Raw genomic sequence first — 12056 nt, forward strand, 5'->3', positions numbered from 1 at the left:
CAGTGTTAAATAAGTTTATTTGGTTCAGATAATGAAAATAATAAGAATGAAAATAGCAAAAACTTAGTGTTCCGGCCTAAAAACGATAACATTGCCCTGTATTAAATTGAAAAGTTAGATAGTATACGCAACTTCTCTTCTTAAACTCCTTCAAACTCGAGTAAATTTTTCCCTTCTGTTTGAAAACTTCAGATTTAAGCCGGCATTTTGGAAATGTTGGAGCTGGTTGGTAAAGCAAGCAGATGCCACTGGCTATGGCGAAACAAGGCTCATCTTTTTTATATACATGGTTAGTACTCAAGGCCTCGCATAGCAGCAATGGAGGATGTGAGTCTGCGTGGGAGAGGTTTAGATGTCTGTCTGAATTCCTCAGGTTTAGCCCGGAGGAGAGCTGTGATGTTCTGCAGAGTTCTGGAGGTTTGCAGACCCAGTGCATCCATCACGTTGCTCAGGTAGTCTAAAAACAAACACAACAAACAAATATGAATATTTGTAGACCAGGACCTGAATTATTTGCTGTTATGGTGGAAATGTTTCACTGTACTATAAAAGTCTTATGGAGAGTAAAAGGTCATTTCTCCATACACTGCAGCTGAGGTGTATTTGAGCTGTGCAGCAAAACATTGGTGCAAATTTTTATATTTTTAATTTCATGTTTTACCATTTTCATGCGCCACCCGAGTGCTGATCCAAAACTCAAAAGTTTGAACAAACTTGGTTTCAGCTTCCATAAAACCTGAAAGCTCATACTAGTTTAATAATGAATACCAATATCTGGGCGCTTAGGTGATGCAGCGGTAAAACACGCAAGCACATCAGCTCTGCCATTCGGCTGGGCTGGGCACCTACATGAACAACTGGCTGTTGTTCATACAAAAGGGAGCCGGATAGGGACTGATGCAATTGCAACCTCTGCTGGCTGATTGATGCCACCTGCACGGAGTCGAAGAATAATGCATTGATCAGGGTGTGTCTCTCCATAGACAAAGCTGATCCGCATATAAACTTGCCTAGTGCAGGTGAAAAAATGTGTCGGAGGGTGTGTGTGTTGGTTTCGTTCTCCTCAAAAGGAGCGGAAGCATCATGCAATAAACAAAATGTAAAAATAAGTAAATATATACCAATATCTGTCGCCAGCTGTTTGGTGGCATGAGGACTCAGTTCTGGAATCTGCAAAATCACGTCGCAGTACGTCTGCATGGTCGCCCTGGCGATAGATCCCAGCCAATAATCTGCCGTGTTCTCCAACTCTGGAACATCATCTCCTACAGGAGGGACACCCATTACTATAAATGCACATGTGTGTACTGTCTTGTTTCCAGTTGTGTATATCTATAATATATGTATCATGTAAAACACCAGCAGCGAGACCATGTGGCAAAGTAGCCAGAAGTCATTCCTTTTTACAGTTGATGCTACAGTGTACCTTGCTCTGGTGGATAGGGCAGTTTTCCTGTGTGTAAGGCCAGTTCCAGTGCTGGATCCTCCTGAGTCACAAATGGCTCCAGGTGCAGTGGCAGAGACATGATATACTGGCCAATCTACACACATGGGTGACAAATTAAAGAAAAGCAACAAAATAAAGTGTCAGTGTTGCTGTCATGGATTGGTGGTGGTGCTGTTTGGCCACCATGAGCCACCAGAACAACTTCAACATGCCTTGGCAATCCACAAATCTCTGGAACTGTACTTTATGGATGAAACATCAAATACTTTTCACTGGTGCTATGATGACGATGGTAGAGAATGCTGTCTAACATGTCAGTACAACATTTTCTCTAGGTGCTGCTAAAAGAAATCAACATAGGCATTCAGTTGGCTTAGGCTTCTAATGCGCTAACCCACCACCGCTGAGATCTCGTTAAGAACTATTGACTGACCGGGCAGCCATACAAGAAATGATCTGTTTCTTGGCGGAAAGAAGGTCGAAAGTGTTCCTCAATATTACCGCAATTGCGACTTCTGCTAGCTGATTGAGGCACCTACACAAGGGATAGTTTAAAATAATGTATAGTAGTGCATGACTACAAAAAAGTGCTCTTTATGAGACTGCTCTTTCTCAGTGTTGAAGTGGGACACGTGCCAGTCTATGCCTATACTTGGTCATTGTGGGGGTCTGCAGAGGTAGAGCAGTTACAAATGGGTAACTAGATATGACTAGACTGTGAGGGGAAAACCTTAATCATTGAATGTAAGGTTTTGAACACAATTTCCTATGTACTGATGCCTAAAAACCTCAGTATGGCTGTTTTTACACAAACGGGTGCTATAAAGTGCCCATGTGTGTATATGAGAGAGAGACAGAAAGAGAGAGATGGGTGTTGGATTCTCCCACAGTCTTGTAAAAGTGATCTGATGTTGAATACGGTGTGTTTGACTTACATTAGTAATGTGCTCCTGTGGTGAGAGGCTGAAAGTTGGCAGATCTTCTGTAAAACTTTCACCCAGACCAACAGAACCTCGACCCTACACACACACACAGTCAATTTCTACTATTCTTTCTAGAGCCTACTCAAACTCCAGTCACAGCCCACACAAATGTAACGTCACCTTTACGTATATATACACACCTCTGGTTTATTGAGTAGGCATAGCTGGCGTTTGATTTGCAGGAACACAGAATCGAACGCGAGCTGATTGGCCTGCTGGTTCAGACGAGTCAGTGCGGTGCGAGTTTCCGAGAGGAGGCTTGAGTTGCCCGTGCCTTTCTCCTACCACACACAATCATGTACATGTTTATATAATATTAGTTATATGTATACATAATATACCAATATATCAAAAGCCAAACGTTTATGTACATTTGTTAGGGTCAAAATGTCATGACAGTCTTTGGGTAAGACTACTAAGATTTTTAATTCTGTGTAATTAATTAATTCAAGTTTCATGATGACAATGAGTATGACCGACTACTACTGGTGACTTTTCTGTCACGACCTCTATTAACGGTTTCATGGAACAGCTGTCTCTGAATGTACTGTGTACATTCAAGCCATCCTAACATCAACATGTGGGCTAAGACTGCCAGCTAATTCTAAATTATGTCTAACCATACAGACAAATATCCTGTTTGCATAAAGCGGGTACTTGGGTGGTGCAGCAGTCTGTTAAGATAACCCACCACTGCCTAGATTCAGGTTTGAATCTCAGCTGTGATATTGGGCAGGTTGTGTGTCTACACAGACATGATTGGCTATATCTGCTGGGGGATGGCTAAAGCCCTGTTATCGACTGGCACACGCAAAGGGTTTTTTAAGGAAGACAGATAATAGAAATGACAAACCTTAAGTGTGTGCAGTGTTTCCAGCAGGGTGTTGTACTCTGCAGTGCTGCTTTGTTGTAGGTAGTTATATTCCTGCCAAGGGTTCTTCTGGCTCCGCCTCTCAGTCCCGCCCTCCTGTAGGCCGCTCAGGCTCCTGGGGTTAAAACCCTCCCAGAGAAAATGCCCAGCCTTTCCTAAAATCCTGCCAATCACCGTACAGATGGCTTAGAATGGTTAACATTAAAGTTCAATTCGATTGTCAAGAAGTGTCCATTTAATCTACCAAAATAAATACAATCTTTAGTTTATTTAAATTTACAATACAATATACACCAACAAGGCATAACATTATGACCACTGACAGGTGAAGTGAATAACACTGATTACCTCTTCATCACGGCACCAGTTAGTGGGTGGGATATATTAGGCAGCAAGTGAACAGTTTATCCTCAAAGTTGATGTGTTAGAAGCAGGAAAACTGGGCAAGCGAGTTTGACAAGGGCCAAATTGTGATGGTTAGATGACTGGGTCAGAGCATCTCCAAAACTGCAGCTCTTGTGGTGCGACAGGATCATGGGTGGCCAAGGCTCATTGGTGCACATGAGGCACAAAGGCTGGCCCGTGTGGTCCGATCCAACAGACGAGCTACTGTAGCTCAAATTGCTGAAGAAGTTAATGCTGGTTCTGAAAGAAAAGTGTCAGAATACACAGTGCATCACAGTTGCAGGGCTGTTTTGGTAGCAAAAGGGGGGCCAACACAATATTAGGAAAGTGGTCAAAATGTTATGCCTAATTGGTGTACATAAAATGCATAAAACAGTGGCTCAAAGTCTTCTTACTTGTTTGAAAGCTGCTGTTCAAAAGCTCCACACTGCCTGAGAAGCTCCCCACATGTAGCAATAATTCTACATTTAACCACAGAGATAGAGAATATAACTCAAAACATTTAATAAGACAGTAGTTACATGATATGTTTGCACATATTGATTCATTAAGTTTAAATAATTCAATACAGACTTCACGTATCACATTAATGTACAGGAACCTATTTATATGGACATTAAAGTAAAATCAAAGGTATTTTTGCCTTTCCAAACCCAAGTATTACCAGAAAGTACAACCGTCGCCAGCATAGATTAAAAAAGTATGATGTAATTGAAATGTTAATAACATTTTTAACATTATTTTACTAGTTAAAATCTGTAACATCAGGCGCTCAGGTGGTGCAGCAGTAAAACATGCAAGCACGCCACTGCTGAGATCTTGAGCTCACAGGTTCGAATCTCGGCTCTGCTATCGAGCAGGGGGCTGCCAATACAGATATGATTGGCTATGTCTGAACGTGCTATATTACTTACTTGTAATGTAAAATAAATAAGTGAATCTAAGTGAAACACTGCTCACCTAACACAATTCTGGAACGCTGTCCAGTCCTCAGTGAACACCTCTGAAATGGACCTTTCCTCGAGTTTATACTTTTTCCGGATTGACTGAAGAGTGATAGAAAAATCTGATACATACCTGAAAAACAACAGAGAGAAAGTTACAGGAGGCTTCATCCCGGGTGTATGGTGGTATGTAAACCTAGCCCTGGCTGTAGCGCCAAATCCAATATGCATATGATTGTGGTTTTGCCTTTTTCTTGTAAGTGAACACATACCAAATAGGTAAAGAAAACATTCAATATTTTAACACTGAAAGAATAAAATTTTCTGTACAATACCAGATATTTTTAAAATAGCATTTTTGCCACTCAGGTGGCACAGCGGTAAAATACGCTAGCACACCAGAGCTGGGATCTCGAATACATCGTATCGTATCTCAGCTCTGCCTTCCGACTGGGCTGGGCGGCCACATGAACAACGATTGGCTGTTGTTCAGGGATGGGAAAGCTGGACCAGCGTTACTCATAACTGGTGCAATTACGACCTCTGCTGGCTGAGTTGGTCAGGGTGTGGCTCTCCGTGCACAGGGGTTGTCTGCATATGAATTCGCCTCGTGCAGGTGAAAAGAGGCAGTCGGTACTGCACACGTGTCGGAGGTGGCGTGTGTCAGTTGTGTCTCAGTCAGCAGTGAAGGGTTGTATTGGTAGAGGGTAATTGGATACGACTAGATTAGGGGAGAAAATCGGGAGGGGGGGTCTGAGAAAAAGAGGGAAAAAATAGCATTTTATTTTTAAGTGTCTAGCATAAAACCCATTTGAGACAAAATATTATTTGCTTACTGGGGTAACTTATTACAAGATTTTTTTTCCTGTCTTACATTTCCAACTTTAAACAACAACACAATTTAGTGACATAAGGAGCAGTCGTTAATGGTATGACTGACTGAAGTGTCGACTTTACTAAAAAACTAAAGCAAGCGGGAATTTTTACTGGGTTAGGTTTTAGGGTTATTATGTACTTGGTGAAAAGGGCCCTCAGTGCTTTGACGAGGCCACACACTCCGAGTCCGTCTGTGAGTTTCACACAACGATCCACTGCAGCTGCTGCCAGTCCAAACACCTTCTGTACAGACTGTGTGAGCTCCAAAACACAGTCTAACACCTCACCACGTTCCTACACACAAGTTTAAAACACTTTTTGAAACTAATAATTGTTGTACAGTGTAAATTACATGACTCAATCGATTGCAGTTGCCATTATGTAACCATCGGGTGGCACAGGCAAATGAAAAAAATAAAAAAATAGAAAATAGAAAATATATATAAAGGAACTATATTCTGATTTAATTCACAAAAAACAATGACACATGTTGTTTACAAGACCCCCACTCCTAAGTTTAACGTGGAAAAAGAGGGTGTATGCTCACCAGTGGAACAGCACTGAGCTGGATCAGCAGGTTGGTCTTCTCTAGGTCTCCATACTGCATCTGGTACGTTTTATATGGTGCATACACACACAACACCAGCTCCCCCACCTTCAAAAGGTTACACTCACCTACAACACATGCACAAGCAGGGCTGTAATCATACACCAGTAGAAAACAGTACAGTGTAACACACTGGTAATTGTTTAAAATAAACAAAAGGACGTAGCAGTGTGCATTAAGTATTTGTCCCTCTATAACACAAATCTAAGGCTACAGTGGGCACAGGGTCACCAAAACTATTTATTTTACTGAAAAAGGTTTTATGTGAACATTGACTTTGTACACCTTAAAATAACACCACTTCAGATTAACCCTGGTACTGATCAACAACACAAATGTCATGTTAAATAATGATAAAATTAATTTGCAAATTGTATAACCAACACCGCCAATCCCACTGAAATAAATGGAATTACTTATTACTTATGTGTTATGCAGCTCCAGTGACAAATGCTGTAATATTGAACGATATAAGCTGGCGGAAGTGTTAGCGATAGGCTACACTAATACTGTATTATAAAGTTGGCGCACACATACTGAGGTGAGGCTGCATGGCGCTCTCCAGGCTGCGACTGAAGTTGGCCGCTGTCTGGTGAAGCTCGAGAAGAGTGTCAAGTCGACTCTCAGCAGGGCAATGGTTCAACGCTGCTGTGATACAATCTGGGATGGATGGCACCATGGCACCAAGAGTCTGGATCATCAACACCGTCACCACCTCATAGGGGTTCCTAAAGACCTGTTTGAGACCACACACACACACACACACATATGCAATTGGAAATGCACAGACATGTGAGTTCTGTTATGTTGCATGAATGAATTAGTGTTGTAGAGTGTTCAATTGTAGGATTACTTAAAATGAGTGTTATGTCAGGTGTAAGGAGTTCGGCATGTTCTTTAAATGATAGACAGGTGCTAGCATGTGCACTGCTCTAAACAGAAAGGAGAAATACATGATGCTTCCACTGCTCATACTAAATGATTATATGAATTGTGTGTACCTGGCTGGTCCACTGCAGCTGTGTGTACCAGGTGGACAGGAGTGTGTCATAGAACTCGGTGAGCTGCTGCTTTAGAGAAGCGTCAGACTGGCAAACACTCTCCCATACACTCAGTAACTGCACCTAAAGTACACACATAATATTAGTTAAACATGAAGCCATCAGTTTAAAGCAAATATGCAGAAAACTGCAACAGAAATCAGGCATAAGGACAATGAACTAAAAGTACTCCAGTAGTTCTGAAAAAAAAAAAAAAGAACACTGCTAGAGGGATCTTTGACAATCGGGTGAAAAAACCCACAACATCTGGTCTGTAAAAAAAACCCAATGCAATTTTGCACATGAAGAAATTTGGCACAGTATTTATGGAGGACAAATTGTGTGGGAAGATGTCAGGAGCTAGCATATGTTCAACCTAGAAAGCATCAACAACAGAATCAAGTATTGGGTGATAGGAAGGTGCTAGCCCACTACCATCATGGAGATCCCAAGCTCTCGAGTTCAAATCTTAGCTGTGCTATCAACCTGGGTTACAGTTACTACATTGCTACAGATTACTACAGATCCCATTACTACATTACTATAACATTTCAATTTTATATTATATTATTATAACATCACTAAAGATCCCACCCACCCAGGACACAGACTGTTTGTCCCTCTGCTTTCAGGACAGAGATACAGAACAGTAAAGACTAGGACTAGCAGGCTGAGGAACAGCTTCTTCCCTGGAGCTATGACCTCCATCAATCCCTCTGTATACCCCCCACCCAAACCATTAAGACTTCATAAATGTTTTCACCTAATTTTTGCCACTTTGCACCTCAAAACATTATATGCTATTATTGACTGCATGTTTTATGTATGTGTTGTTTTTCTTGTTGCTGTTTTCTATTAATATGATTCATTTCTGTTGAGAAGTGACAAACAGTATTTTGTTGTACTATGTACAATGACAAAGTTTCTATTCTATTCTACAGCAGGCACAATTGGCTGTGCCTGAGGAAGGGAAGTCAACTGGGTTTTTCATCGCTGCTGGAATTGTGATATCTGCCAGCTGGTCAAGGCACCAGCATGAGGAATGACTGATTTGCAGATAAAAGTTTGGTGAAAAGGAGAGGCTAGTAACTGCACACATATCTGAGAGGGTGCATGACAGTCTGCAGCTCTCCTCGATCAGGGCAGAAGTGAAGCAGACTTTTACAGTGAAGTGAAGAGATATTACTATTAGGAAATTGGACAATCTTAGATTGAGAGGAAAAAAGGGAAATGCAGATATTGAATACAAAAATTCAAGCTTGGCATCAAATCGCTTACAGAAAGCAAATGCCAGTCCAAATCATTAGATACTGGCAATAAGCACATGGAAGAACAATATACTGACCAATACAAAAAGATTATTCAGTTCACCTAAAACATGACATAAGATGCTGCAGTTATACAGACCATACATTCACAATAATATTAAATATTATGATCCAGTGGAAACTATGGGACCCTCCCAAACAGAGTACATGCGAAGAAACTATACTGGATGAGTGTTTATTGCTATTATATGACCCTCACCTTGTGGCATTTGTAATAATAAGCCAGCAGTTGTGGCATTCTGTCCATTTCTGTGAAAACCTTCACAAACAGCTTGGCCTGATCTGAAAATGGAACACAAATACAGATATGTATAAATTTTAGGTTTCCTGACACAAATCAAACTTCAGCTTTTTAATCTTTTTTTCAATGCCTCTTTCACCCATCTATACCAGGGGTGCCAATAATTCTTGAGCTGAATCGATGTTTGATACACAAATGTAAATTTTCTTTGTTCTTTTGGGGGAGGTCAAAGCTCTGAGATGGATTGGCACCCTGTCCAGGGTATTCCTGCCATGTGCCCAGTGATGTCGGGTGATCCTGACCCACCATGACTATGACCAGAATGAAGCAGTTGATAAAAACAGAAATATAAACCTTAAAATAATACTCATTTCATTTACTTATATTTATGGCCTTTAGCAGATGCTTTTATCCAAACTGTATTACATTAATGACTGAATACAATTCAAGCAATTAAGGGCCTTGCTCATGGGCCTGGCAGTGATAATCTGGCAGTGGTGGGGCTTAAACCAGCAGCCTTCTGATTCTGCTGAGCTAACACTGCTCTACTTCAAAGAGGGTCGTTAGTGTATCATTGCTTCCAAGCCAATAATATGTGTGTGTGTGTGTGTGTGTGTGTTTTACCTGTAGAGTGTGTGTTGAAGGTAGAGACGATCTGTGGGCTTGTTAAAGCCTCCAGTCTGTTTTTGAGTGCCTCCAGCTGAACACACTTCTCACTGTAGTCTGGAGTGTCTACTAGCATGGCCAAGCTGCTCTGCATCGCTGCTAGCTTGGTGCTAATTACAGCCACGTCCTACACACACACACACAAAACTCAGGTTAATCAAAGGGAGAAACACAACACATGTAAGTCTGCAGACACTATGCACACCTGCGTCTTAAACGTTTCCTCAATGTCTGCACTGAGCGTGCTCCATTTATCTGCTTCCTGTAGTGCTTCAGCCGCTAGCTGCATCCTGGACTTTACCTGATCGAGTTCGACCAGCACCTGTAAAACACAGAATATACTGACCTCAATGCAGCAAAACTGGATAATAATTCAGCTCATAAACCCTCATTACTACTATTCTGCTCAAGACTTAATATTTCAGTGTGGCTTGGGCGGTGCAGCAGTAAATTCTGCTAGCCCACTCACACTGGGATTCAGGGTTAGATATCGGTCAGTCGAGCATCTACATACAGACAATCCTGGTTTTATGTGGGGGGTTGGTGGTGGGGGGAGGCCAAGGCCAGACCCACCATGTCCCTGACCAGAATAAAGTGGTGGTAAAACATAATAATAAAATTAATATAAAATGATGTGTCTTTACATCACTGTAATCATTTAGTGGGGCAAATGTCTGTGTGTGTGTGTGTGTGTGTGTGTGTGTGTGCGTGTGTGTGTGTTTACCTGCATGGACTGCACAGTGTCCTGTTCAAACTTCTTAATGTCTTCCTTCACCATGACCATCTGATCTTTGAGGAATGATGCCTCCTGCTTTAGTGCTTCAATATCTCGTAACACACGTGGCATGTTCTGCAGTGCCTGAATACTACTCTCTGCACACACATACACACATACACACACACACACACACACACACACAACAATCTCATATGTGAGATGTGCAAGACCAGGAAGGGCTTTTTTAATCTTCTATTATTTCGATTTTTTTTTTCCTTTTCACCCAATCAAGTCATGTCCAATTGGAGCTTAGTTATCTTATGATGCTGGCACCACCTCCATTCCCAATTAAGATGGGCTGTGGCTGTCTCACGCCCACTTCCTGGATGTACACATTACCCCTTCCCACCCAGACATAACATCATAATAACAAGTTCCAATCTCAGTGATGCTACTACACTGACATGATTGGCTATATTGGGATGAGGGGTGATGGATTGGTTCCCTGAAATTTGTTCATTGGATAACCAAGAGGCCAATTGCTTTCCACATCGATGATATGGGTCATGACAACTTTTAAAAAATATTGTTTATCCTACTGTATTAGTCTTTCATTTGTGTAATATCACATATTTATTTCAAGAAAATCCTTAATATTATAAACATTTAATTAAAAAGGGAGTGAGAAAGATGGTAAATACTTTCTCACACCACTGTAGGTTAGATTGTATAGTATTATAATACCGTAATTCCTGAATGTAACTCTACCTTCTATAGAGTTGTTAACTTCTTGAATAAACAGCTGCAGCTTCATGACCAGCGTGGCAGCGTGAGCATCTGCTTTGCCCGGCGCCTCTTTCTGTGCCACTTTGAACGCATCATTCACCCATTCCTTCACATCAAAATCTTCTGCCAGAAACTTGGAGAAGTCCATGTCTGAAGCTCCAAACTGTTGCCTACTACCTCAATCTTAATATCTTCAAAAATGTGCTGGAAAAGAAAGAATACCATGATTTACAAGCACCACTTTATCATCCATGATGCACTCACGCAAGCACTACCATGATACACTCACACCAACACATAGATTCATTACAGCACCACACACACACACACACACACCTTAGAATAGAATGCCTTTATTTGTCATATATACATATACAGGTGTACAGCACAATGAAATTCTTTCTTTGCATATCCCAGTTTGTTTGGAAGCTGGGGACAGAGCGCAGGGAACAGCATTTGTACGGCACCACTGGAGCAGACAGGGTTAAGGGCCTTGCTCAGGGGCCCAACAGTGGCAGCATGGCAGAGCCGGGATTCGAACTATCAACCTTTCAGTTGATAGCCCAAAGCCCTACCCACTAAGCTACCACTGTCCCTGCCTTGTCATTATTACTAATGAGATAAAAGTGGTCCACCACATACACAATATCTCATAAGTGGTGGTTTTTAGTTCTTTCCCATCGACTGCCAAAATAAAGGCAGATACATTGTGATACATTGTGCATATCAACAGACGGATTACAGTCAGTGATGGTACTGTAGGTCCAACTGATAAAAATAGACAATTACTTGATCTACAACGTTGTGTCTGAGTTCATCAGATCCGGGCTGTGAGAGTCTGTTGAACTGATATACTGTGAACAATGTGGTTTAGGATTAAATGGTTTTTATATGCAGACTTTGTTACCTGCAGCTGAACTCAGATCAGTCCATCTTGTAGTTTTTACCCAGTCCTGGTTTAGAGACAAACAGAAAATAAACAACCCAGGAGAATGAAATGACCATAACGACCAGATATAGTTCCAGCAGCGCGACTGCTTCCTCCAGCCTTAAACTTAACCAATACTACTCAAATAAAGACGGTGTGAATTAAACATAAGAGATTACTGTTGCGTGTCTCAGTATTTACTGCAACTTCCTGGAT

General features: G+C 41.4%; 1 protein-coding gene across 1 annotated transcript; it reads right to left on the reverse strand.

The window, feature by feature from the left end:
* Positions 1–12056, reverse strand: cog7 (component of oligomeric golgi complex 7). Its single transcript, XM_062991836.1, has 18 exons — positions 11820–12056; positions 10895–11116; positions 10133–10281; positions 9614–9730; positions 9367–9535; positions 8701–8783; positions 7135–7257; positions 6671–6869; positions 6074–6201; positions 5666–5820; positions 4667–4783; positions 4102–4167; positions 3284–3464; positions 2571–2711; positions 2383–2466; positions 1427–1541; positions 1122–1265; positions 1–457 (listed from the first exon to the last, which is right to left on the reverse strand). Exons 2-18 carry the CDS (start codon positions 11058–11060, stop codon positions 291–293), a joined length of 2304 nt encoding a protein of 767 aa, XP_062847906.1. The 5' UTR covers positions 11061–11116; positions 11820–12056; the 3' UTR covers positions 1–290.

This window comes from Trichomycterus rosablanca, chromosome 3 (genome assembly GCF_030014385.1).
Source record: "Trichomycterus rosablanca isolate fTriRos1 chromosome 3, fTriRos1.hap1, whole genome shotgun sequence".
Taxonomy (NCBI): domain Eukaryota; kingdom Metazoa; phylum Chordata; class Actinopteri; order Siluriformes; family Trichomycteridae; genus Trichomycterus; species Trichomycterus rosablanca.